Source organism: Trichogramma pretiosum, unplaced genomic scaffold (genome assembly GCF_000599845.2).
Source record: "Trichogramma pretiosum strain Unisexual culture from Peru unplaced genomic scaffold, Tpre_2.0 scaffold7, whole genome shotgun sequence".
Classification (NCBI taxonomy): Eukaryota; Metazoa; Arthropoda; class Insecta; order Hymenoptera; family Trichogrammatidae; genus Trichogramma; species Trichogramma pretiosum.
Genome location: NW_019641639.1, coordinates 1,843,603 through 1,870,922, shown reverse-complemented (window position 1 = coordinate 1,870,922; position 27,320 = coordinate 1,843,603). Strand labels below are relative to the sequence as shown.

Below are 27,320 nucleotides of genomic sequence, written 5' to 3'. Positions count from 1 at the left end.
TATAGCTTTCTTTCATCTTGTTTAATGGCACAAATTTACAATGTATTGTCATAGATATATGTTAAGTACTTTAATTTAAAACATATTACAAGATAGCAAAAAATGTTCGGTGATAATCACAGAATTGATGCATACTTGATGATAAAAATTTTCGCAACAAAATGTATTTACAATAAGGAAAATATCAATATGTATTGAATCTCTTATTTTTGCATTATAATTATTCTTAAAAGACAAGAAAAATGTATCTGTAACAAGAAGAGAATAATTTATTTATTTTGTATTTAAACTTAATGTTATACTTGTCATTTTTTTAACATATTAAATATAACATCAAACGTTACTTTTGTAATATTCAAAAAAATTAGTGGGAATATTACTAATACGGATTTTTCGTTGTTCATAAATAAATACAGATTCTAAAAATTAATTTTATCTCTATACGTATCCTTGTACAGTAATATACTAATTAATCATAAATAATAATTATTTAAAAATTTTTTAAAAAAAATATTCAGGCATATATTACAAAAATGATATTTATATAAATATCTTCAACATTTTCTACTACAACTATCAATTACGAAGACGAACAATTAGCCCACTGTTTTGATTCTTGTTTTATTGTTAGATGTGTCATCAATGATACCGACTGACGGGGGTATTGCGTAAATAATATTATCTCCATCTTTCTTAAAACCAGGCTCGGTCATTTCTGGAACAACTTCAATTCTCAGAATTTTTCGCTTATTTCCAAGCATGCACTTGAATTTTACATCAACCGTAACTTGCAAATCAGATTTGCGTATACTGGAAAAAAATCGATTATTTTAGTTTGTTTTTAGTACGCAATAATTTACTTTGTAAAGATAGCGCACCTGTAATACGAATTGCTTAAAATCCCAACAAGTTCTCCAACTTTATCTTCTGTCGTCATAATTGAAGCTATAACATCATTTCCATGGTTAGAGTGAATAATAATTAATTGGTCTTTTCCCGGGGATACGCTGAGACCAGTGATTTCTGCTATGTTCATAACTTTTTTCATATTTTTAAATTTAGTATTTTCTAATTTATATAAAGCCTGCTCTGTTACAACCATAACTCGGTCGGCTTGTTTGTTAAATCTGAAAAAATGTGAAATGAGTATCATTTCTGATTTTAAAAGTAAAATATCCGCGTTTAGTAACTCACTTGTTGGTTTTTTTAATAAAGGCACTGAACAGAATTTGTTTAAAGTGGTCTGCATTTTTCAAATTATTCATCGAAGTATTAAAGATATCATTGTGCGAATTTTCACTGAATTGCGACAGGTAGTTACCATCCCAACGTCTGTCTTGTCCGTAATGTTGACGTTTTCCTCTTAATACTGACGCTGCTGACATCTAAAATGTACAACATATTTTTAACCATTAACAAAAGTTTCACCAAAAATCGTCTCATGCAATCATGCTTTTGTAACCTTCAGTCGTAATTGTGGCCAATCTTCTTTAGGTATCCTTCTGAGTATCATCCAACTGTACCATCTAGCATACATCATTTTTAACAAAGGCACAACTGATCTCACAGCGAAATTTTCTTTGGGCCATGTAAGCCGTTTACCATAATCTCGCATATTCTTCGCATCTATGAATGTATTTCTCAAATCAACGATGTAAGATCGTCTCTTATACTGACGATAATACTGACCAATAACGTATGCAGCTTTAAGTCGCCTGAAATATCGCCGAGCTAAGAAACCACGTACAGTTTTTTGAATCAATATTACGATGCTAGGAATTAAGTCACTGCGGGCCTATAAAAGTAAAGTTTGATATAAAATGTTCTTAGAACCATAAGATGTCAATAAAACATTGATTTTTCTTACTTTTTCAAGTGCAAAAAGTGTTCTTGGCGAACGAATAAAAATTTTTGAATGACCATACTGAACATCGTTTGAGAAACCTTTATCGTCCATCATCATTTTCACGCCATCCATTGCAGTTTTTCCTCGAAAGTTGGGCCACGTATATTGAGAAATCATTTTATATCTAGAAATTGAAAGTTTAATTTATCAAAGTTTACAAAATTAAAATGGAAAATAAAATCAGAAATACCTTTTCAAGAATTTGTCGTAACGTTGCCTATAAGCGAAACCAGCTCGCCTAACTAAAATATTTTCTACAAGTCCAAGATATCTAACTTGATGGGTTACTCGTTCCTCGTCGAATACCACAGGAGACTTGACTTCATTTGGTTTAATGCAGCGCACATAAAAAGGTTCTTTGCTAGTCAGATTCTTAATAAGTTCAATCATTGAGTTTTTGAACAATGTTCCAGCAGTAAGCGGTCGTTTCGTTGTCTGCAGTATCGATATAAAAATTAGTTATAATTTAAATTTTTTCATTCGAGATAAATACCTTGCAATAATTGCTCATACCTTTGTAATATCTTGAGCGCCTTCAGGCCACATTTTTTCAATTATTGGATTTCGACTTTTAAAAAGTAAACGTTTGAAATCTTGAAAAAGAGTGTCTTTGTTTTTGTCCAAAAATCCACTTATATTATAAACAACATCACCCGCGTAATGTTTTATTCTAAATTGCGTTTTGTGTTTTAATTCTTTGTCCATCGGTTTTAATTGCCGAGATGTGTAATGATGGTGATTTACCAACTTTTTATCCATAGCTTCTAGGAGCATCTAGAAGTCAATTTTCTTCAATAACCCAATGCTTTAATAGAAACGTTTTGATTTAACAATTTTTGTTTACTTACTTCATCGGTCACTTTACCAACGTTCAGACAAGCTTCGTCCATAATAGAAATCATTCCTTTATGACTTTGTTCAACGAGGCTGCAAATGATTTGATTGTTGAAATATTCGATATTTTGCCAAGCAATACCTTCTCTATTGTATTCTTCTTGTTCTTGTTTCAAAACCAGCTCTGAAAAAAACATTAATTATTGTATACAATTTGAAAATCAAAATTTTCAAGTTTATATTGACTAACCGATAAAAAGTTGCTGCAGTTTTTCATTGCAATAATTAATGCAAAACTGTTCAAAACTGTTTGAATCAAAAATTTCAAAACCGTAAATATCCAATACACCGATTAAAGTACGGTAACGTTGATGTTTATAAAGATTATTAGAAGTTACGTTTATCGTCCCATTTATTCTAGATACTATCCAGGTGAATAATCTGTCATAAACTGCCTGTTGAAGAAAAAAAAGTTGATTGCAGTTACTATTCATGTGTACTAACTAATTGCATATCCTGTATCATGAGTAAAAGCTTTAGAAAAAATTAGTACCTTTGCCAAGGCGTCTCGTCCATACTCAGCTTCGACCAAAGTATGAGTCTTTTGCATAACTTCACCGCCTGCGGCAATTACTCTTTGAATAAGCGCCGCTCGAAGATCTGACGGATCAACGGCTAGCAAGTGCGCCGCATCTTTCAGTGGTTTATCGTCGTTTATATTAACTTTATCTTCATTAAGAGAGAACGTTATGTTACCCTTAAAGTTAAAATATGTCATGTCGTTACTTGTCGTATTATTTTTGTGCTGATTTTAATATAAGATAAATAAGTAAGCTTACCAAGTGCAGTACTCCAGCAACGATGTTCCAGATAGTTTGACTTTCCATTTGCGTAAATCCAAGTGTGGACATGGCATTAACGACTGCTTTATAATCGCTTTTATCGACCGACGTCGTTTGATTGTTACCCGAACTATTTTTAATGTAGTTGTAACTCGAAGGGTCTCTCACTAATCGCATTGACTTTAGATCAGATTCGTTGCAGCCATTGATGAGCTGAAGTAAGGAAAATAGATCAAAATGTTGCATAGTTACATATTATGAAGTTGTTATAAGATTATAACAAAGAATAATAACTACCTGGTAGAAACAATGAAAATTCCTTTCACCCTTTTGTTGATAAACTACTCTCGATTTTTCCAGCAGATAATTTGTGACGTCTCCCCCAATCGGATCGCCTTTGAAATCGAAATTGATATCCATATACTTTCCGAATCTTGATGAATTATCGTTTCTGGTTGTTTTAGCGTTTCCAAATGCCTCCAAGATGGAATTGGATTGTATGAGGATATTTTTCACTCTGAAAAAATGCAAGTACCGAGTAAATTTTTTGCCAATATCTCTACTGCGGTCGTGATAACTATAAAGTTAGCTGTGAGTAAGTGTGCCAAACCAAACGTCTCCAACGCGATTCGAATGATCATAAACAGCGATAATGTATTTAACGTATACGCAAATTTGTGGCTTGCATCGCACGCATTATGTATGCCGCATAACTGTATGAAGGCTAGTCTGTCCTTGCAACAAGCGTTAAGCGTGAGTAGCGTAAATACGTGATCTTTTGTTTTATTTTTCAGCCTGTCAATAGGAATGTATTGTGTTTTAATTTTCCTTCTCTCATTAAAGTTTACTTTTTTCAATTTTTGTGAAACCATGTTTACATCGCGAGAACCTTTTTGTTGCTAATCATCGAATGGATGATTTGGAAGTCAGAAACTAAATCATTTTTCAGAATTACGAAAAGTCCGCATTGGTTCTACCTTTCTATTTCCTGTTGACCTTCAAGATTCGTGACAGCGGCGATGTATTTCATGATGATCTTGCTGGCCTCGGTTTTGCCCGATCCCGATTCACCGCTTATGACAATGCACGTGTCGCGGCCCTGCTGCTTCATCTCCTTGTGTACGGCGTCCGCAATCGCAAATATATGCGGTGGATTCTCGAACATTTCTCTATCTGCAAAATTCCCGAGCATAGCGTAAAAAAGTTCTCATTTTTAACCTTATCAATGATTGTTTTAAAATTTTTAAATTTTAAGAAAAAATTCATTCCCAATCTCAATTAGCATTTTGACGGTACAGAAATTACTCGATTTCAAGTTGTATTTTCTAGGATTTATTTCACTTTTTCCGATAATAGGTACGCTCTAGCAACTTATGTTTATTATGCTTGAGTAACGAAAGTTTTTTTGGCATGAGCGATTGGCCATCGTTTATGTAATTGACTTCCTTTTTTCTTAATTTTTTCAATGGTGGAACGAGATGTACATTTGAAGTCTCAAATTAATTTACCTACTTCTTCAAGTACCACGTCACTACACTTTTTCTCAAAATTGGGAATAAAGAAAATTTGTATAAAATACTTTTAACCCCAATGCCATGAATAAAAATATTACCTTTGTATTTTTCAACATATTCGGAATTATATATATTCGTACTCCTGTATGGATTAACACTGACGCAAACTTCTCCAATGTAGGTGTAAATTTTTCCTCCATTGAATCTGCAAATAAAAATCAGTACATCAAAATCAGTGGATTAATTACTAATGATACATTATGAACCAAAAATAAATATTTATTATAAATGCAGTTGTAATTGTTAAAACTCCTTTGAAAACTTGTCGCTTTAAAAACTTGGAAGGTATTAATCACTGTGTTTTTAAATGGCATACTTCATTCTTCTCTTATCAAAATATTTAGTTTAGTACCGATTTACAGTTAATTCAATGTTATATTTCGATATTGTATTTTTGAACTCAATATAACGCATCAACATAATTATTATTAACATTAGTTTTGTCTTGAAGTGACAAATTTTACTTATTAGTATAGAAATTTAAAAGGCGTCACTATAATTAACAAATGAGAATGAACGTTTATTTGTTAATTTTTTTTTATCGTTTAAGTTTTTACTTTTACGGCTTGTTAAATGTACATTTTTAACAAGGAATATCCTTTCAAAATCGTAATTTAACGTTGTTGATATAAAATAGAAAGAGTAAACGATGATTTTCAATAAATTCAAACCTCAATGTGAATTTATTATCGTCTTGTAGCGGTAAAAAAGGAAAGTACTCGATCTTGCACAAATGTAAAAATTATATTTCCTCGTCGTTATAAGTAGCATTGAACGATATGCGACCATCAGGATTGAGTGCAACAAAGTGTAGAGATATTTATGTAGATACATAAAAATACTTTCACTTTTTATGTACACGATACTACTGTGTATTGCAATTAAATCGAGCATCGCGTGAAATCAAAGTCTCGCGGCAAAAACGAAGAAAGTACGAGGCGAAATCACTTGTAATACACGATAACAAAACACGGGAGGCGAAAAAACATCGTATAAGCGCATGAGATGTGTAGATATTTTTACTCTCTTATATTGGCATTTGATAGTGCAACGAGTGTAGTAGCTGTAAACCTGAGGTCTTTGCTGCAAACAGCAAGACGTTCGGTGTGCTGTAATAATAATAGGCGTGGAGAAAGTGGTGTAGAGAGAAAAAGCTCTAACCATCTGCATGGCTGCCGTAATAGCCGATACTTATACCGGAAAATCGTGCGGTCTGCTAAGCGCAATTTGTTATTGTGTTGCAGCGCAGCAATGTAGAGCAGTTGGATGAAATATGCTTTCGCATCGATCAGATATGAAAAACACAAAAAATGCAATTCTCGCGTGATTGACGTAATTTTCGAAATTTCCTTCGTTTATGTGTTTTAGCTGTGAAGAAAGATTTACCAAATAATTGTTTGAGAGCATTGCAAAAATCGTACGATTAAATTTTCCGCGATAACTATGACGATATAGTCGACCGAAAAATCCACATCTGCCACTTCAACTTGAGAATTGAACATGTCATCGAATAAAATCATTTATCGCGCCAATTAAAAAGTATCAAAGGCGAAATACCCAAGATTTTCGTATGCTCAGTTAGATGTTTTTTGAATTTAAGACAAAAATCTTTTAAATCGATTTTTATTAAACAATTCGAGATTCAACATAGACAAAAGTATACCAAGGAATCACTTGCTAGCGACTGCTGATGAGTTTCCTGGCATTATTCACACACTTATATAGCGGAATGATCTCTCACGGACATAATCAGCCATTGAGTAATCGAGAGAAGAGAGTTCCATTTGCTCTATCTACGTAACGAGAAAAAAACATGCGCTGTGAAGAAATTTCGCAAAAGACAAGTGAAGAGTGCACATGAAGCGTTCGTGGATTAAAAATGTATGAATCAATAAGACACGAATAAAATGCCAAATTTGAAAATTATACGACTCCATGTTTGTACGCGAATCGAGTTAATGTCAGTGTAATCTAGATTTAATCTCTTGTTTACCTGTCAGTAGCCTAGACCAGCTTTTACTCATTATACATGAATATCAAGACAGGGGTACTATTTAATAAGTCTACACTGTATAATGCAACTATCTATTGCGGAACTTCATTGTGTGTTGTAGAATGCAGTGTGAGATTTTCCATTAAGCTTTAATTTCCTTAAAAATGGGTTGGTGTTTCAGGTTTCTCGGGCGAAAGAAAGAAATTAGTACTAGCGTAAAATGACAGTGCTGAAGCTAGATTTTGAAGTAGAAAAAAGGAGCAGGCTTATTTTATGAGACAATTGATGTGCGTTGAAATACTAGAACGCTCCAGCAGAAGTGGCAATGTAGCCGTGAATCATATTGTGAAGGAGAGTAAAACCAACAGCTGAAGTGACAGCAGGATACTAATATGTAATCAACTCAAGTGAACAATTGAACGAAATTACATACGTGCGCTAACGCGTAATGTTGTTAGTTAGATGACCATTTGTATACCACGTAAATTTTTGAGACTTTTAACCGTTTGAAAAAAGTATCATTTGCTTTTTTTGAATGTCGTTTGAAATCACTTTAAAAGTAATACATTTTTAATTATGATTTTTTTAAATTTAAAGTAGCCGCTAGTATGCTACCCGATGACCTTAATGAGCAAAGTAGTTTGGTGTTTTGCTTCTCACTGCTCGTTGAAAAGTTTGAATAATTTTTCTTCGTTTATCTTTATTGGCGTAAATGTAAATTTTTTTTATAAGTAAGAAATGGTAAATTATCTGATAAAACAACTAAACAGTATCATTATATTTGATCATAATATTATATTATATTTGATTATGATTCTAATGATATTTTTATTTGATATTGCATTCAATTGGTATTGTCAAATAAGTTCATGTTAAAATTCATAAAAAAAGTGAATGGTTAGATATAGCTAGATGACCGTATTGGAATATAATATCTGATTATGTAACGGCCGTACACCCTAAAACTTACAATTTCATGGCGCATTGCAACGAAAAAAAATAATGCGCAGATCGAATTGGAATTCAGACGATCATTGCCTCGAGGGCCTCGCGTGGTGACATCACAGTTGCGCAAAGCCGTTCGTGATTCATACAATAGCACAGATCAGATACAAACTCAAAAGTATAGAAAATTAACAGAAGCGTTCGGAGTGTGTAATATTATATCTTTTTATTTTGAAACTGTAAAAATGCTGAGAGATTTTTTTGAAAATAAACCAAAGTGAAGGCCGGTGACGCACTAGAGGACGCACAACGAAATATATTCCAAACCACGTGGATGTCATTTCTTTTTGGGAATGAAAAAACAATGTTATTGCGACCAGAAGGCGTGGGTGTATAGAGCTTTTAGACGAGAGAAAAATGTACGTACGTTTAAGACACAACGGACATGATTTTTCTTCTAAATTAAGTAAATATTCGAGATGACTCATTCGATGAATAGATAAGGAAAGTTCTCGCATATAATAAAATATTAATCATCGTCATTGCCATCATATTCCCCATTGAATATGTAAAAATATGTTTTATTCGACGGGACCATAAATTTAAAATATTGCAAGTATAGTATTTTTTTAAATGACCTTTGAATATTGAAAATATTGCGTCTTAAACGCATATTATTTGTATACGTTATAGATTTGACAGAAAGTACACTATAATAACCGATTCGAAAAGTTACAGGGAATATTGAAGCTGCGAAGAGACGACTAACATTTCCAAACATTCTCGTAAGGTCGCGAGCAACAATTTTCTGGTCAGTTAATACATTGAACAGGCATTAGCTGAACACTCAAACAAGAGGCAACCGTTAACGTTTCTCGTAGCTGAAAAAAGTCGACTTATTTCGCGAGCTATGTGCATTAAAGAATTCGTGATTCATATAACATGGCTATTTGCTGAGAGAGCGAGGGATTAATCATCGTACCTTTTTTTATCGCGCTTATGTCATTTATTTCATATATGCACACATATAACAGCAGCATTGGCGTTACGTATGCAAACGATTCATGATTATTTTACCTCCGGCGGTCGCTCCGTCTAGGAAAAGCTGCGACATAAGTTTGTGAGTCTTTTCTATAGCCTTTTCAAAGCGCGATTACGCACCTGAGTGCAAATTGTTGTAGACCATATGCTAATAAGAGTTTACAGTTACTAGTGTGACACGCGATTACTCTTTCTCTGCGCGAGCCAGTTATAAGTAGAACGAAAAAAATATGTCCGAAATTTTGCGGAAAATAATTGAGTACTCGCGAGCCGTCCGCTGCTTTCGGTTGTGCATTTACTTGAGAGTATTTGAAAATGCGTGCACGCGAGCACTCGAATCTGTACGCTTTGTGTCGGCTGTTTTAAACTGCAGAGCTTTTAGTCGTTTTTTAGCGCGTCTTCGCATGCAGCAGACGCGAGACTCCAATGAGCTTCTCTTTGAACTTTTTTGCCGTCTATCTATACATTTGCACATGGTGCATACATGTAAGCGCGAGAGAGTGGAATGTTTATGTAGACGCAGTGCGTATATTATTACGCACGAGGCACGCGCGCTTACAGAAAATGTACATGTCAAGGGGTGTTCTCGCGACTTTCAATGCCACTTCAAACGAGTTTACGCGTCGCACGAATAAGAATTCAATAGATAAGAGATAATAGAGCGTGTGACGCGGCTTTTGTTGTTCGCTTTCGTAGCGATGATGGAGTTAAAGCAGGTAGACAATTTTATTTAGCTTAGCATAAAATAATTTTTTTAAGCTCGCATTTTTATTTATAATTTTTGTACCTATTGTTCAAACTTACTCACGTGGAAATGGAATAACAATATATATTCAACGCAACTTTATCATAAACAAAATGACGGAAGTGACAATCTGGTCTGATAATTTATAAAAGAAAAAAGCAGCGAGATTAAAGGTTCAAAAAGATTTCCTAATCGTTATCTTACGCTGGTATGTATAAAAAAAAAAAGATTACCTTAAAGCAACGAGTCTTTCTTTATACTCGCGCGTGCGGGTTTTTATGAAGACGTAGGCATAACGCTAGAAACGATTACAGCTAAAGCTGTAAAGAAATTAATCATAGGGCAGAGGGTATAGCGGGCAGACTGATTGCAAGGTGTCCGATACTAAACGTCGAACGCGTAGGTATACTCTACGAAACCGCAAAGTTATAATATACGAGGGAGGAACGCTGCGTCTTTCTGCATATAGAAAGAAAACCTTAATAGCCGTGCGTTCGTTCCTCGTGTGCTTCGGGCAGACCGCCCGTAACTCACGCCGTGCATCATGCACGTAAGCATTATGTCTGCTAGGGATCTTTTAAAACACACTTGGAGCTTCGAATGCGCTTGCTAGACTCATTGGTGTTTGCTGCATATTATTCCTCGCTACAAGAGGCTTGAAGCTGTACGTAAAATATGACTAAATGGATAGCAGTCGTGTTTTACAATATATCAGCTCGTGTATCGTACTTGAAATGCATATAGCGGTACCGAAGATCGATTTGCCGAGCAAAGCGGCCCATTGACACGAATACGTCTCGTGATTTGAACCAAAGCGGGGGTGTAAGTGTGTGCGTGCATCAAAAGCACCCCTGCTGGTTGCTATTGGTCTGCCAGCGCGCAGCATGCGAGTGTGCGCGTGTATGTGTGTAGTGGATAAAGTCCGAGTCTAACCACCTGTATATATTGGCCACCACTGCGGTCGTCGTCTTTGATATTACAATTACTTACGTCGCAATTTTGCAAACGCCACTTTATAACGATGCGCGTGCACGAAAAATATAATAGCCACGCCCTCGCGCACCTAAGAGCGCGGGCATGATGCGTGTATTATTTTTTTGTATACATTTGTAACGTACGTGAGCCGCAGTGTGTGTGCGACGTAAGTCTACGCTAGCTCGTGGCTAGCAGTCATTGGAAAAGCGGAAAAGCAAGGAAAAGTTCCCGTGCAAAGCTCTGGCAAGTTTGCACGATCCACCTGTTTGAAAACACGTTCTAGTCCGCATTCTTTATGTTATATTTCAGATATGTGCTGCCTCGAGCATATTCTTTCTTTGGCCAAGTATAACTCGTGTATACTGCCATACTACATGCTGCTTATAGTACAGAGTGCTATTCGGCATGTGGTATTGTATTACCTGACGCGGAGATTCTCGACAACGCGTTCGTGGCTTATCTCGTCGAGCAGGACGAAATCCCCGATGCCCACGTCCTCGTGCGTCGACATCATCTTGGCCGTTTGACTGGTCTGCGAGCGAGCGCCGTTCCAACAAAGTCAGCCGTCCAATCGGCCAAAGTCGACGAGTCGTTGGCAGGAGCACACAATTACAGGTTGACACAATATAACGACGCAAAGTATCACAGAAAGAGCCAGAGCAAGTCGCACCAAGCCGCAGCGTAGACAGTCACTAACGATACGCAAGTATTGGCGCGCTCTTACTGTATGCGGAGCCGACAGCCGACTATAAAACACTTGTAGCGCGCTACGGGTTCGCTAATCACTCGATCGCGATGCGCCGAAAGGTAACGAGCAATAAATTCGCGAATCGCGACGCTGCTAATCGTGGCGAGTTCGGAGCGGCACTGACAGAGGCGACTGCTTAGGAGGCGTCGGACGGCGCGCTCGGTACCTTGGCCGTGTAGGTACTGGCGAACGGGCGAACGCGCGCCAGCAAAGAATCGCGCGAGAGATGCGGCGCGCTCTATAGACTCTGTATATACGTGAGAGAGCGAATGTGCCCGATGCCTCGCTCGTTCGCACGCACACACGAGTCTGCAGCCTATACATGCGTGTGCGATAGTATGTGCCGTGTATTGTACTCGAGCATAATATTGTATGTGTGTACTCCGAGTTGAGGCGCGCTGCTAAAACCGACGTCGGCGCCGAGTCGCTCGGCCGCTTTGCACTGGCTTCGGGGCTCGTCGGCTCGTCGCTCGCACCTAATACGCGCACACATAATAATACATGGCCGAGTACCCAACGCGTCTCCAACGCGTCGTACTCGTCGCTCGAGCTTCTGCTGCTGCTGCTGCACTAACCCGGCACAATTTCCTTTATCACTTGGTGCGTGAAACAGGCAGTGTAACTGGCCAGCAACATTACACGGTTTATCATAAATGGTATGTGCTACGGCACTTGTCGCGAGCATGAATCGCGTCCGATACCCGCAAGTATATTGTCAGGACGATAACGTTCTCTCTCACACAGTTTCCGTTCGTTGTGTCCGAGGCCTAATTCTTCGTTTCTCTCCATGTCAGTGAAATCTTCCTCTCAAGCAGCTCGAGAGTTCACATTTTTGACTTTACACGTATTCCGATTATACTGTATTCGTGCATGTGTGTGGCAAATTATACTCATATAGCGGCGCCTGCGTGTCCGCGACGAGAAACGCGCGTATTCTGCGCGCAAGCCACAGCTGCTATATACCCACTGCTCGCATGTGTGTAGGCCTTATAGCTGTATGCGTGACGTCTGCATAGCACATTGTAGTGCCTTATACCTACCGAAACTCCGGAATCCGCATGCAGCAAAGTATACAGTGCAAACCAACTGCTCGCAGAGTATTATATGCCTCGTTCCAAGGTGTGAATGCACAGAGTGTGACGAGGATGGATGAGGAGACTAGTTACTTAATTAATACAAGAATGGGCTTCAGTCGCGTGCGAATTTCAACGGCTATATATTTTTACATTTTTACCTTTTATATTATTTTATTATACTATACAGACCAAGTTTGCTCTACATGGCGTTGGCGAAATAGTGTTAATTGCAATTGTTGAAATGATGAAAATACTTTCCTTACTCGCGAGTTATATCTTTCCCAATTTTTTCACAATTTTCTTTTGTACGCTAAGTTGCATACATATGCATTTTTTACATATATTTTCAATCCTTCTGTTCCATTGGGATAATTTGACGCTCAATCTAATGTAATGAGATATAGGACGAGCTTTGCTTGAATAAAAAAATGAAATTTGGTCCACACTTGAAGTAAGTTTGACTGAAACTAAATTTGAACAAATTTGAGCGCTGAGACTTGCAAAGTAGACTTCATTCACGGAAGAATATCGGGTTGTCATTTTTCAGGCTCTTAATTTTATTGCATGCAATATTTATCAACTTATACACTTGGTCAGTAAATACTCTTAAGATATAAAAATGAACAAAAAATAATGATGAAGATAAACGTTATTAGCTTATGGACAGATATTCTTCTAAAGTAGAAGCATAATTACCAAAAGTTGTTCACTGTGCTGAAAAGCAACAATAAAAGCAAGCAATGAAGCATTTAGCTATTTATTTAATAATATTCTCTGTTGAATAAATTTTTACAGTATGTTCCAGAAGAAAGTCAAATTAAAATTAAATGGATTAGTGCGGAAAAAAGGCAGTCGATTCCCAATAAAAATTCTGAAACCGGTTGAAAGTCTAAGAAAAAAAAATACTCGTAACACACACGTAATGTGCAAGGAGTCGGTGCGATATTGAAGCAACGCAAGAAGTACAATTACGGCCCTGAATTTAGTGAAATTGAAAGGAATTCGTTGAATATATGTAAGAGCTCTGCCGTGCGAGTGGCGCGTGCAATGCGATGCGCCATGGCGGCGGCGGGGGCGACGTCAGAAATCGGCTCAGGTCAGTTTAAATGCATTACATACTCGGGCGCTGTCATCTCGCGCGACGCAGCTCAGACTATAGATTGCAGTAATACGGACTCTAGTCGTGGAAATGACGGCGGTTTGTTGACCCTGGAAAGACGTACCAGGCGAGCCTTCACGACGGCGCTCGTGTTGCTGCAAAGGCAATATAGCTGATTACGTATGGAGTGGATATGAGAGAACGACTGCATCGATGCGAGCGAGTGAAGAAATGGCGTTGGTCGATGCCCCGTACAAGACTCCAGAGGCTCTCTTGTTTGCCAATGAGAATCGCTCTGTCGAGGTCAGAAGGTCGTGCAATTGCAGGGACTTTGGCTCTTTTAATTCCTTTACTTCTCGTCGCGCTTTTGGTATTTTCTTCTTCGCGCGCCTCTTGTTCTTTACATTTGCCTCGTATTCAATTGAAAAAATTTACATGAGCTTGAGGAGGAATGGGTCAAAATTAAATTTCCATCGCGCAAATTCAACGGCCAGCAAAATATGGCAAGATGTGAGAGTAATATAGATAATTTTTTCTTAAAATTATGAAAACTTACTTGAATATTTTTGAGAGCATACTTGATTCATAATAATGGTTTATATAATGGTCGAAATATTTACGTAATATAATATTCATCTTACTCTATCTTCTTCTTATTCATCCTACTCTAGAGTAAAGTTGAATGGAAATAACATATTGTCAGAAATGTCAACTGATGAGTCAGACAAGAAACTCGTAGATAATAACTATTATAGCGTATCGGTGCAAACTTCATTATCATTAATAGACTCTGTGCATGACGCATTGTCCATGACATCACTTGCCAATACACCTGGAAATGTTAGTACTATAACTTTCAGATGACCTGTTTTCAAAAATATTTTCCAAGGATTAAGACTCAACTGTTATATCAGAAATGCCATTTACCGGTATTCAATGGTGAATGAAAATCAATTATAATTATAAAATAAGAAAATAGGGGGACTGTACCAACACCCTTAACTGGATAGGTATTGGTTTAGTTACCCTATTTGCTTCATAAGCACGTTTTAAATTTTATGAAAATTGACTTTTTAAAACGAATTCGAATCGAAATAAGAGCAAATGATGCGAGATCCACAGAAAATATGCTCGGGTTCGAGGGGGGTAAGCACAACCTCGAGCGAGATGATTGAGCACATTGGTCACTCTCAATCAGTAGACTTATGATGGAGATATAAGAAATAAATGTAAAATTAAAAAGTAAGTATGCTCAAGTTTTTGCGCAGAGTTACCTACGAGTCCAAACACCACGCCCAAGTTATACTGTCTATAATTATTCATGTACTGAAGAAGTGTACCCGACCCTGGTGCTGTAGCTTCAACAGTTTGCTCTGAAAGTTACGACAAGTGAGGTGCATTTTGAAAAAAGTAAAACGCTAGACAGAAAAAAATTTAATACGTAAAATGTACGAAATAGGCTCATGGAAATTACTGTATCACAGTAAACAATAAAAATGTTGAAATTTTAAAAAATGCTACGGAAAGCTAAGGGGAGTAAAAATACTTTCCAAAAATGAATAAGTTAAGCTCCGTTCGAGTCCTTAAATTACAATTGAACTTAAGTCGCGACAATTACGAGTATTATACTCAATTTTCTTTTTTCGATTCTTGAATTTGCAGACTTGCTCGCTGAGCAGAGGAATAAACCGAGTAAAAAGTAAAGGTAGGTATGTCGTGAGTCAGGAAGCGGCCCTGGATTTATTATATAAATGAATCCAAGTTAGCTACAAAGATTTTGAATGGCGCACATATTTTTATTTATATTATTACATAGTTAATAATGTGGAAGCCTCGATGCACGATGATATCGCAACAATCGCAATTTAGCCGCGGAGAAGCGCGGCAGCTTACATACTTCAGACGTATATTGTATGTATAGTCGAGTAGAGTAAAGGCACCCACGCTCTTCGCTGTCACGTGATCCCATCTCCGATCTCTCTCTCCGAGGTCATTCCGCGAAAGGGCTGACTGCTGTAGCGAACGACGTTTTCCTCGGCAAAATCAAAGTACCCATAAGTATTTCCCTCTTGATTTCAGGTACCCATAGTAGCAGCGGTAGCGAGCTGTTTTGCAGTAGCCGCAACGGGGTGGAGACTGGAGCAGGGGACGCGATAAAAAAAGAAACGAAGCTCAAAAGAAACACATAAATCGAGAATTTTTTGCAGAAGGTAAGTGCAATCAATCGCCAAGAGATCGTGTCTTTTGCAAGAGGTCCCCTTTTTAATCGACGATCTGCTACGTTACTCGACTTATTTGCGCGAGTACGTATAGTTGAAGTATAATAGGCGTAAAAAGTTTTATACAATAGAGGAGCTTTGGCCGAGCTCGCGCGCCTGCATTACAGCCACAAGAACGCGTCGAGCAGACAAACTGGACTCGCGGAGGATGCTGCGTAGAGGCCCGAAGCATCAGTGGCTAAAATGAAAGAGTCTAAATTGAATGAGATCAGACAGTGGCTTGGAGGACACCATCGTGATACAAGAGTTGGACATGAGTTCCGAGCGCGTACGTGCCGAAGCTTCATTGCGAGCATAATATGTGGATTAGCCGCTCAGCGAGGCATTTGGCAGCTTTCTCCCGCTTTTTTCTCCTCTTTCGAGTTTGTTCGTGTCTTCTCGCGCTCGCCTCTTACTACGCAAGGTAAAACAAGGCAACAATCGCGTTTGCTCGCAGATCGCAGTTTTTTGAAGCCTCCCCGTCGAGTGACCAAGTTCGGCGACTCTTGTTTACGTCTTGCTAATAAAATCTCGAATTTGCTCCTAGATCGATGGAGTATCAATGGACTTATTCATTCTCTTTGGCGTGTAAAGGTGTCGCGCGAGTTACAGTAAATACTTACTGATCAGGCGAGCGAGAGGATTCGTAACGTCAAAGTGCGCGCGCAATATCATAGACAAAATCTGGCTGACTGCTGCAGTGCTGGATTTTTAAGCGACCTGTATCTATAGTTGCTCATGCTTATAAAGGTACCTTTAGCCTTAGCATTAGTGTAGAGCGCACACGTTGCAGAACGAAGACAAGAGAAGAGCGCGCGACTGCGCTAGAGAATACATACCTAAGGTGGTTCGCAACGGCGGCACTGGAGGGGATAATACATTTCTCGCGAGCGCGTGTGCTGCTGCTGCTTCTGGCGAGCTCGCGATTCGCGAATCCACTACACGGCTTGTAGATCGTCGTCGTGTACTCTACAGTATATACTTTCGAGCGTGCGATAGCCTCTCTAAAGAGAGTCAGAGGAGAGCGTAAGCAGAGCGCACATTGTGTACATACACGAAGGCACACACATATCATCGAGCAACAGTATCTTGTGTGTTCGCTTGTGGACAGAAACGGCAACGGCAGCAGAAATATATACATTGTTTTATCCGTCATCGTGCAGTTTGGCGCGTTATACTCGCTCTGTCTGTGCTCTCCGCTCGCTGCTCGCTGCTCTTGTATATATTATATACTGCTGCCCGCGAGACTCGTTCCTGGAAATCGAGCCTGAACGGACGCAGCTATAACGAAGAACGAAAGCTTATTTTTATACAGACTATTTTTTATCCGACTTTTACACATCGATATAGAACTATATATCTATATATTTTTCTGTTTACTTTCTACGTAGTATATACCTGTGTGTGTGAGTGTGCATGTGTACTACGACGCAAGTGCGTGCTTTTCAAATCGCAGCCAGAGAAAATAAATTTTCTGGCCTGTCAGTGCGGGATATAAGCCGAGTGCTGCTGCAGTCTGCGTGTCAAGTGCCGAGATAATAATAATAACCAGATAACGAGACGACTTTTGCGCGAATAAACAAAATCGCCTGTACAGATATGGAGCAAATGATGAGCCTGGACGTGTGCGACGGTGATTACTTGGGGGCCTACCGGCGCTTTCTCGAGCACTTTGTCGCTAACGTTTGCGACCACGAGGATCAGCTGCCTGTCAAAATGGGCCGCAGAGACGTGCGAGAATGCGAGCTGACCGGCGAGATAGCTGACATAAGCTTGCAACATCTTAATCAAAGGTTACCGAGCTTTCTTCCTTATCTTCGTTTACGTTTATCTCCTTGCCTTTTTTTGCCTCGCTCCCTCTCACTTTCATCGTGATGACCCATACAATGAATCATTCATTCAACTCCTCGTGTCATCGTGTGCAACACTCGATTTTTTACGCTTTCACTTATCCTACAAACTCGTTTGTTTTGACGACTATTTTTAAGGTTATGAAGGTTAGGTTTTTTGTTTTGGCTGGCGCGGACGTAAATATTACGGGCACCTGTTTACATGGGATTCTATGCCTATAATCTGTATTGCTTATTCTTTTTTCCCACTGACGATGCGCAATAATTTGCGCAATAACGAATTTTGCTTTCTACACAATAATTAGTCTCTTATTTGAGTCATCATTCAAATTTGACGAGTCGAAAAATTACATTTTACTTGAAAATAATGCATTTTATTTTTGAACTAATACATCTGATCTTGATTTCGAATAATTATGAAACTCCTTGAATATTTAGAAAAGGTTTTAATGTAATTGTATAGAAGCAAGAAACTGTATCTGTAACTCTCTAATTTTCTTAACTTAATATTTGAGCGTAAAAAACTCACGCGGTTTGTCAATAGTTTGCTCTTCCATATTTACTAACGTAAAAAATAATGCTAAGGATTACTAAATAAGTGTGTTACTGCTAACGAGAACATGACTCACCGCGTCACTTTTCACATTTTGGTCATTGAAGTCAATTTATTAACTGTTTCAAAGGCCTTTCATTCAAAAGTTAATTTTAAGAGAGAAAAAATGGCTCGCACAAATGGATTAAAAAAGTCCTTGCTTTCAGTGACACCCAACTCGAAGCAAGGTACGTAAATCCTGATGAAAATATTTAAAAAACTTCTTGAACGTATTGTTCAGTGTATATTTTTTATTTTTTCTGTTCATCGTTGACTTTGCCAAATTATTTATTTCATTTCTAAAGACAGTCCGTACGTGCAAATCTAACATCTTAAAAAAAGCCTGATATCTACGCGAAAGAGACGATTGGTTGGAGCACGGATGCAAGACATTTCTTTTATATCCACACAATGAGCACTAACCAAGATGATGATGATGAACGAATAAATAATTCATATTGCGTTTAGCAGCCGGTAAAATTGTTATGTAGGCCATGCCGTTATGTTTTTATATGTGTGCAAACGTGGTCAATGTATCTAAGGATAGACTATCGTTATAATATAATTTCATTTTACTAGAACAGTTGCAATTGTTTATTCGTGAAGCTTAAATTCCAGATAAAACTACATTATACACTTTCGTGTACAGAGAGGATTACGATTTTTTCTACGAATAGCTCGCTGACGCAAGTGTATTGTTTTTAACACGAGCTTTAGTGCATAAGCCGCATTTATACTGTATATTATTAGTGCTTTATTAAAATCATTCTTGTCTGTAGCTATATTATAAATTGAAATATTTGATGTTACATTCTAATTTTATAAATAACACTCTCCTTTTTTTAGAGATTAACTTGAATATTTTCCAAATGTGTAAATATTACGCTTTATTACTACGTGAAAAATCCTTAGGTACACTAGGAAATTTCTATATTTTTCTGAATAACCGAGCCACACATAAAATGTTGCAGTACGCTACAAATATTCATTTTTCGCAAAAAGCTCTTAACTTGCTTTTGCATGTGAGCCATTCTTTTAGTCTAGCCACTCGCGCTCTTGTTCCCTGACGTGGCCAAACACAAAAGAAAAACTGCATTATGGTCACGTGCGCACAGACTTACCCTACGCTCCCTCTCGCCGAAGTGTGCAAAAAAATATAAAAACACAAACGTAGCTCGCGTATGCACTTAGACAATCGAGACTACACACGCTTGTAAAAGTTTAACTTCTTACTGTATCCATGAACGTTGTGAAAATTTGAGCTAAACAATTTTTTTTTACGCAACGCTGTGTTATCCGTATACACGTAAATAATCCAGCTCGCGGTCGACGAGCTTCAGTATTATTATTTATTTTTCCTCCTTCACGCTTTATGAACAAATCGCGTGCGCATCTGCGCGTAATATTAAGTTTTTATGTACGATGCATCGCTAACTTCCGTAGATTGATCCGAATATGTTAAATGCGTTTTCATATCTCGACTGTCAGAACTTTTTCGTTCAACTTTGAAATAAACTTTAACTTATTTCTGAATTCTTTCTTTTTTACCAATTTTCAGTATCGATAAACTTCTATTTCTTAAAAAATGTATTTTCATTGGAAAGCTGTGTAAAATTGGAAAGTGATTAATAAACCTTCGATACTTGTTATACTTTAATTCCGATTCAATCACATTCATTTTTAGCGTAAAAACATTATAATATATGCAATAAAAAAAGCATGTAAAACATATTTGAAAAAATAATTTGTTATACATTTACAACTTTATTAAAAGTTAATTAGCTAGAATTTATCAAAATCTATATTTTATAACTTTTCAAGTAAATTTTATGTAAAGCTTAATTAAAATCATTATGAATATAATAAAATTTTCTGAACTGTAAAAGACATCGAAAGCCACAATAGACACCAATATTAAATACTTTTTAATAAGACATCAACAGCCATATTTAGTCTTGTGAGATTTTTTTAAAATATCTTTTGGCAACTTGTCCACTCTTCTCATGAGTCATAGTCTGAAAAGTAGAATTCCAATATTTAATGTGTTGAAATTTCTATATTATCAATGAACTTACCAATATTATCTGATCATCTTTGAGTTCATATTTTCGAACAACTTTTACATCATTTGGTCCTTTACAATTTATAACTATACTTTCATCTTCTTCTAAAGAAGCCACATTCTATGAATAATATTAATAAATGAAAGAAAAATCAGGCAATAATCATAAAAATAATTATAATCATCTTCATACAAATACTAACTTTTAATGTAATTCCACCTGGCATTGATTCCTCAAATTCTTCTCCTATTCTGAAAACTAACTCAATTGTACGCAACATTGTGATTGTACGAATAGTCCAATGGTCATCATCACTTTTCTGAATTTCTAGTCTTGGACTAGTTACCCCCATCATTTTTCTAGCTATGTATGGTACTCCTAAAACATATTTAATATAATTACTTTTATTTCATTTTAATGTGCATTAAGCATATCTGAAAAAAAGTTCCGTTCTTACCAATAGCTTTGAAATATTCATCAAGATTTTCATTTTTCTCATGTTGATAGTTTCCTACCAAAGATACCATAGTTGAAAATTTACCTGTAAGATAGAATGCATCAACTTTGTTTATACATTTATTGATAATAGTATGCTTTTACATTTTCAGAATATGTCCACCGAGTTTGCAAGCATATTTAGTTAAACTGGTCATCAATGAATTCAAATTATTGTTTCAAAAGTCACCTGAAGAGTGTGGATACCGACAACAAGATAAAGGTAATTTCTTTAAACTCTGCGTAGTATTGTAGGTAAAATAATAAAAAATTAACTCATGAATTATTCTTTTTTTAGTATTTTCTCCGTTAAAGTTAATGCAAACTGTCACAAGTAAAGTTAATGAGATATGTCAACGTTATTTGGATAACAGCCGTTTAGCATTGTTACCTCCACCTCCATCCATTCCACTACCATTAACTTCTTCATATGCTATTAAAAATAGAAGGCGAAAAATGGAAGATCGTTCTGTAGTGTTACATGATTTACACACTATGTTCAGTATTAAGGTAAACAAAATATCTATTCTATTCATTATTATTATTTCTAAAGAGTCTTTAACATTATAACAAAAATAAGTAAGAACTTATTAATTTCATTTTTCAGAATGACTCCGTAGTAAACTATTATGCAGTATTCGACGGTCATGCAGGACAAGAAGCTGCCACATATTGTGCAGCTCATCTTCATCAGTATTTAGTGGAAAGTTCTTATTATCCTTTAGAACCTGAATTTGCCTTACGCGATGCTTTTCATACAACAGATAAAAGATTTTCTGAGGGGGATGATGTGAGTTTTAATCAATTGGATTTTCTGATTGTATGAATAATGTATTATCTTTTCTTTCAGACAAAAAATAGTGGTGCTACTGCTGTATGTGCTTTATTATTTGATAAGACTTTGTACATAGCATGGGCTGGAGATTCACAAGCAGCTTTGATCAAATCTGGAAGAGGAATGAATTTGACTATTCCTCATAAACCAGAAAGACCAGTAAGTTTTTTAAATTGAATCATTCCTTTTCTTCTGTGTCAGTTTCAATTATACGATGGTCATAAAGTATGGCTCGGCCATATAAATCACTATGAATGATGAAACGATTTGGATTTGATTCTGGAGTCAAATGAGTGTTGATCATTATCAATTTAGAATCATGAACATTTTGAAATATTAGACCTCTATGCCCATCAGCAATAAGTTTGAAGTTTGCTGAATTATTATAAATTGACTTTCTACTTTTCCAATTATAAAATGACAGATCTGTTTTTCTAGGTTTTAGTTTTTTGCTTGTATCAAAGTACGGAAGCCAGTCTTCAGTTTTTAACCGATGACAATAATCGATAAATCCAGATATTTGAAATTGAGCTTTACCACAATGTCTTATAAATATTATGGTGTACATTTTACCGTAACGATTTGCTTTTTCTCTAAGAGCCAATTCACGTAAAAAATTATCTCTAGGTTTTATGGACTCAGAACATAACGAAAGAGGATTATTTTTCAGATACAAATATCTTCTAATGAGTTCAACTTTTTTGTAAAACGATTCCCTCTCGAGAGTTCCTTGCGTATGATAGCCTAATTCGATGATTTTACGTGCTAACATCTTACTGCGTAAATGGAAAATATCTCTTGGAGTTATGAATGATTCTAAATAATCTTCGTAACTTTTAAATTGTAATAAATGTTGATTTTTCAACATTTTAAATTCAGTATCAGCCATTTTAAGAAAAAACTGCAAATTTTTCAATAGGTATTTCTAATATTAAAACAAATGCCAAACTATTGACAAATTCATTTCATACATTTGCGAAAGATAAGACGTCTTTCATTTATTTATGCGAAAAGATTAAGCTTAATCTAGCTATTACAGATACTATGCTGTATGTATAATGATAAAAATCATGAATCAGCCTGATCAATACCTTGTTTGTTTTCAGGATGAAAAAAAAAGAATTAAAGATTTGGGAGGAGAAGTTGTATATTTTGGTACATGGAGAGTTAACGGAGTAATAAATGTCTCAAGATCAATTGGTAATTATACCTAAATAATTTAATATTTTCTTAAGTACAACGATACGTAGTTAAACATTACTTGAAAATTGAAATATTTAGATGTTATGAAAACTAAAAAATATAGAATTTGTATTAATAATTTGATAGAACATATCATCATTTGCAAAAAATTGCAAATTCACTTCAATGAGAGCTTAATTTGCATTTATGAATGATTTATTTTATCATAGAAAGCAGACTTTTAATTAAATTAATAATAACAGCTGTGATTATTTAAAATACAATTACACACTAAACACTATGATTAGAATAATTTATTGAAAACAAAAATTATTATTAAACTTGATCTATGTTATGAAACATTTGCTTTGATAATATTTCATGAAATTGCATGTCAATATAGATTGTAGTTACTTAAATGCCAATTTTTCAACGCAATATATGATGCTATTTATCAAATATGGCTGAAGTCTAACAGCCTACAGGTGTTTATATGCAGCATTAGATGTGATTTTTATAGCCGGCTTGTAAAACAACAAAAATCACTTGAAACTGACCTGCAATTTTAGTTAGATGAGTCGATTAGTGCTGGACTTTTCGAGCGAGTCTTATAGGTGGTAAAGCAATGTTTTGAGTGGGAGCGGTTCTGTTTATATGTACGTATATATGTAGACTGTTGCAAATGCGACTTACCTACCAACTGCGCGCATCAGCGACTCCCTGCGCGGCGATTGTCGTGGGTGTATCGCAAGCTTTAGATATTCCTTGCTAGGTGGCGATGCTTACTTTGACTTGTGGACTGATTTCAGTTTTTAAGCGCTTATTATAGTAATATTCTAAAAGAGAATTAGCCGTCAACTCAGTTATTGGCCGTTGAATAATTTAAAAATATCATAGTGCACTTTAGGAGCTGGTAATCATTGTGTTGTTTGTAAAAAAATTTTTATATTAGATAATTTCCTGTACTAATGACTATTTTAATTTACGCAGAGAATATTATTTCCTTAGAATAGAATATAATAACGACCGGCCAATATTTTCGTCTTCGTAATTTCCTCTTTCCTCTGATGATATCATTTCGATGATACGAGTTTTCATTATTCTAAAGTCTAAGTGCTAGAATATATGAGCCTGTAGAGTATTAAATTTTCCCCCACAAGTCACATAGGGTGTGGCCACAGTAGTAGTATATCATTTTTTGTTGTAGCTCTTTTCGATCATACATTGTCAACTTATTATTATTTTTTTCAAAAATCTTATTGATTGTTTCATCGTTTGGAAAAACGATAAAAAAAAATTACTTGAAAATAAACATGTTACGCAGACTATTAATATATTCGCATCTGCGTAAGTGTTGAAATGAAAATCTTTAATTATTTGAAAATGGAAAAATATGTCGCGTCTTTGATTGTTGAACTTTTTTTCGTTCTGCTCGTTGATGTTCGTAAACAATGTCACTGGTGAAGATACTTTCAAAACAAACTCGAAGCAGCGTAGAACTAATTGACGCAGTCAAATGCAATGCCGGCTCATAGCGCCTTGTGAGTTGGGGTTTAGCTGGAAATTTTTTAAGATGCGCTGCCTATTTTAACGAGAAAACCACTTCGATCGCGAGCAATGGTAATAGCCGAATACACATGATCTAGCTCTGTTGCAGCCATATTGCAAATGAAGACCATAGCTATAGGATATCGTTGTTGCATCTGTATAAAGCAGCTTTTACTTTTGCCTCTTTAGATGTTATTAAATTAATCTTCGTGATAACGGAACGTCAGTGCTTACATGAAAAGTCTCGTATACTTTACGATCTTCACAATGAAGCACGCAACGGCATTTTGTTGTTGTTGTTGTTACTCTTATTGTTGTTTTTGTTGGTGGTTCTATTGCTGTTGTACGCGTGGTAGAGGAACGAAAACACTCATTCTACTTTCGAGAGCAGATTCATTCAACATTAAGCGGTTAATGTGTGTTATTTTATTTCTACTGGGTGATTAATAACGGATCGTTAATTGTAAAGTGAGGGATTTATAAGTTTGCAAGAGATCGTTGGGTCGGTAGAAGAGTAAGCCAAACATTCGTTTAATATCATGTAGGCGTGTTCGCGCTTCATAAGCGTGGCACAAGCACTTATATGCTATCTTTTCTGTAGCTCATGTGCTTCATGAAAGAGTATCATAAGGGACTGAGTGGCGCAAGTGAATATTAAATGACAGTACGCTGAGTTGACTGCTGCCTCGTTGCATCATTGCGCGAACTTGAATAATGTACTCGTAATACCATATTACACTGAGCTATGTATTACATATGGGCAAATCTCTAGAATGTGTCCGCTTTGAGTAATGATAAGCGAAAAAATACATGCACTCGCTAAAAATTGTGTACTCTTTTAAGTACATTTTGAGAGTTGAAAAACATGTAACACAATCAAATTTAAACAAATCCCCCGTTGTTTATAATATTATACAGTGCTCGTCAATCTTTCGTCATAGCTCAGCGAAAAATAATTAAACTTAAAACTTATACATAGGTTAGCGTACGAGAGCAAATGCGCCTATCGGCTGCAAGTTTGCTTTCTCGAAGACTATAATTTAATCGCGTACAAATAACGTATCTGATCAAGTTCGCTGTATGCAGCCTGCAGACCTATGTATACGGCGAATCAGTGTTAATTTTATGTCACTTACTCTGGACTATGGCAAATTGACATGTTTACGATATATTGCCTTGTCCTTTCAGTTTCAATACTCATATTGATTGTCACCAACATTATTCACAAATAGTATATTACTGCCCTAGGCCGGGAAAAACAGAAAAGCCCCAGGGCACGTGAAATAAGCAACCGAGGCAAAGCCGAGGTCGATTAGCACGTGCACTGAGGCTTTCTTTTTTCCCGGTATAGGCCAGTATACGATTTTACATACCCCAGGCCCGAAAATAGCAATATCCCGTTTAGCGCAGCGGCCGGGAAATGCTACTTTCGGGTCGCTGGTATGTAAAAAAGTATTTCTCTAATTGAATCGTCGATTTAAGTAAATTAAGATTTGCAGGTTCAAAGTCCAATTTTATCACTATAACATTATTAGTTATTTGAATTGCCCCCAACTTTTTTTTATAACGATGCATTTTATCCAACGAAATAATTATGTTAGAATACAATTGAATCTTACCTTATCTGTCAAAGTTTCTGCAACCTGTTAACTTCTTAAATAGATTCAAAAAAATTTTAGAAGTATTTCATGAAAAAGGCCTTTTTTCGAAAGGGTTGAGTATTTATTTAAGAGCTTTCGGTAATAATTTTCAAAAACATGAGAAATTTAAAGCAGTATTTTTTTTTAACAGGAGACTGCAAGTACAAACCATGGGTGACGGAAGAGCCCGACGTAATAAAAGTAGAATTAGATGGGACCGAAGATTTTCTGATAGTCGCTTGTGACGGCTTTTGGGAAAGAGCCACCGAAGACATTGTAGCTTCACTTTTATACGAATATGTCGGCTCTGGAATGAGTAAGTATTAACATGACACTCTTTATTTAATCTACTTTTAGTATTATCAGTTAAGGTCATCGTATTCGCGTGCTAACCTTTAATTTTATTCTTCACGTTTAGGAACGCTTTGCTTAGCATTTAATGTAATATTGAATTATTTTAAACGGTTTCGAAATAATTTGTATGAATAGATAATACTGTAGCATTAGAATAAAATCAAACAATGTGCCGTCTCGAATTTCATGGCGCGAAGATCAAAGAAGTATACAATTTATCGTCTAACTGGTGGTGTGAAGAAAAAAATTACAGAAGAGTACTTCCTTGCTTTAAGTCTGCTTCAGTGCATTTATCTTGAGCGTTGGGAGTGCGCATTGTTGAGAAAAAAGGGTATGTTGGCTCGAAACCCCTACACATTAAAAATAAAAAAACCATTAGACAGGCAAAAGTCATAGTTATGTCATTCCTGTTTATGTCACGGCGAGCTTTTTCTCAATACGAAAACCTCATGCTCGTTAATTTACTGGGTTATCCCTCAATTAAATTTTAGTTAGTAAATCTCGCAAGGGTCCGAGTGCGAAACGCAGTAAACAGAGTCACGTGTCGCGTATGTATGTGCACATATAAATGCGTATAGACCTATATGACAGCTCATGTTAAAACTTAATCCATAAGTTGAGGGAGATGAATAGTAGACGCGGCTGTAGGTGCGATGCTCTCTCTCTCTCTCTCTTTATCTCTTATGCTTGCAATTCTTCTCCCCCTTGTGGCCTTAGCGCAGCAC

General features: G+C 36.3%; 3 protein-coding genes across 5 annotated transcripts in view; 1 reads left to right on the top strand and 2 right to left on the bottom strand.

Annotated features, from left to right (window-relative positions):
- Positions 1–2: 2 nt before the first annotated feature.
- On the bottom strand, positions 3–11,820 carry LOC106650144 (myosin-IA). The gene is made up of 15 exons (XM_014368004.2): positions 11,278–11,820; positions 5,195–5,301; positions 4,560–4,755; positions 3,880–4,099; positions 3,580–3,795; positions 3,294–3,497; positions 2,991–3,195; positions 2,755–2,924; positions 2,420–2,680; positions 2,097–2,341; positions 1,868–2,030; positions 1,463–1,795; positions 1,195–1,385; positions 879–1,127; positions 3–810 (listed from the first exon to the last, which is right to left on the bottom strand). The coding sequence occupies exons 1-15, from the start codon at positions 11,367–11,369 to the stop codon at positions 597–599; spliced, it is 3,066 nt and encodes a 1,021-aa protein (XP_014223490.1). The 5' UTR covers positions 11,370–11,820; the 3' UTR covers positions 3–596.
- Positions 11,821–16,812: 4,992 nt separating this feature from the next.
- LOC106647997 (serine-rich adhesin for platelets-like) overlaps positions 16,813–27,320 on the top strand; it is a 61,760-nt gene continuing 51,252 nt past the window's right edge. The window contains exons 1-7 of the mRNA XM_014364597.2: positions 16,813–17,829; positions 21,150–21,259; positions 21,335–21,546; positions 21,644–21,826; positions 21,887–22,030; positions 22,978–23,071; positions 26,393–26,557. Coding sequence (XP_014220083.1) covers positions 17,636–17,829; positions 21,150–21,259; positions 21,335–21,546; positions 21,644–21,826; positions 21,887–22,030; positions 22,978–23,071; positions 26,393–26,557 — 1,102 coding nt within the window. The 5' untranslated portion in view covers positions 16,813–17,635. The remainder of the gene's footprint in view (positions 17,830–21,149; positions 21,260–21,334; positions 21,547–21,643; positions 21,827–21,886; positions 22,031–22,977; positions 23,072–26,392; positions 26,558–27,320) is intronic.
- On the bottom strand, positions 20,316–23,804 carry LOC106648028 (fatty acid-binding protein, brain-like). 3 transcript variants are annotated; one of them, XM_023459603.1, is made up of 5 exons: positions 23,747–23,804; positions 20,999–21,082; positions 20,744–20,919; positions 20,554–20,661; positions 20,316–20,493 (listed from the first exon to the last, which is right to left on the bottom strand). In XM_023459603.1, exons 2-5 carry the CDS (start codon positions 21,066–21,068, stop codon positions 20,428–20,430), a joined length of 420 nt encoding a protein of 139 aa, XP_023315371.1. In that variant the 5' UTR covers positions 21,069–21,082; positions 23,747–23,804; the 3' UTR covers positions 20,316–20,427. The 3 variants fall into 3 exon arrangements, with proteins under 3 accessions (XP_023315371.1, XP_014220160.1, XP_014220151.1); XM_014364674.2 differs by lacking the exon at positions 23,747–23,804 and adding an exon at positions 21,142–21,225; XM_014364665.2 differs by lacking the exon at positions 23,747–23,804 and adding an exon at positions 23,611–23,736 and having other exon boundaries at positions 20,319–20,493.

What these genes read in the sequence shown, in the direction of transcription:
- LOC106650144 (XM_014368004.2), bottom strand. Translation starts at nt 11,369, where the DNA reads ATGATGTCGACGCACGAGGACGTGGGCATCGGGGATTTCGTCCTGCTC. An exon ending in GACGAGACGCCTTGGCAAAG is followed by an intron (nt 3,196 to 3,293) that starts GTACTAATTTTT and finishes TTTCTTCAACAG; the next exon opens with GCAGTTTATGACAGATTATT. An exon ending in ACTGCAGCAACTTTTTATCG is followed by an intron (nt 2,925 to 2,990) that starts GTTAGTCAATAT and finishes TGTTTTTTTCAG; the next exon opens with AGCTGGTTTTGAAACAAGAA.
- LOC106648028 (XM_023459603.1), bottom strand. Translation starts at nt 21,068, where the DNA reads ATGGTATCTTTGGTAGGAAACTATCAACATGAGAAAAATGAAAATCTT. An exon ending in TGAATATTTCAAAGCTATTG is followed by an intron (nt 20,920 to 20,998) that starts GTAAGAACGGAA and finishes AATATGTTTTAG; the next exon opens with GAGTACCATACATAGCTAGA. An exon ending in AAGATGATCAGATAATATTG is followed by an intron (nt 20,494 to 20,553) that starts GTAAGTTCATTG and finishes TCTACTTTTCAG; the next exon opens with ACTATGACTCATGAGAAGAG.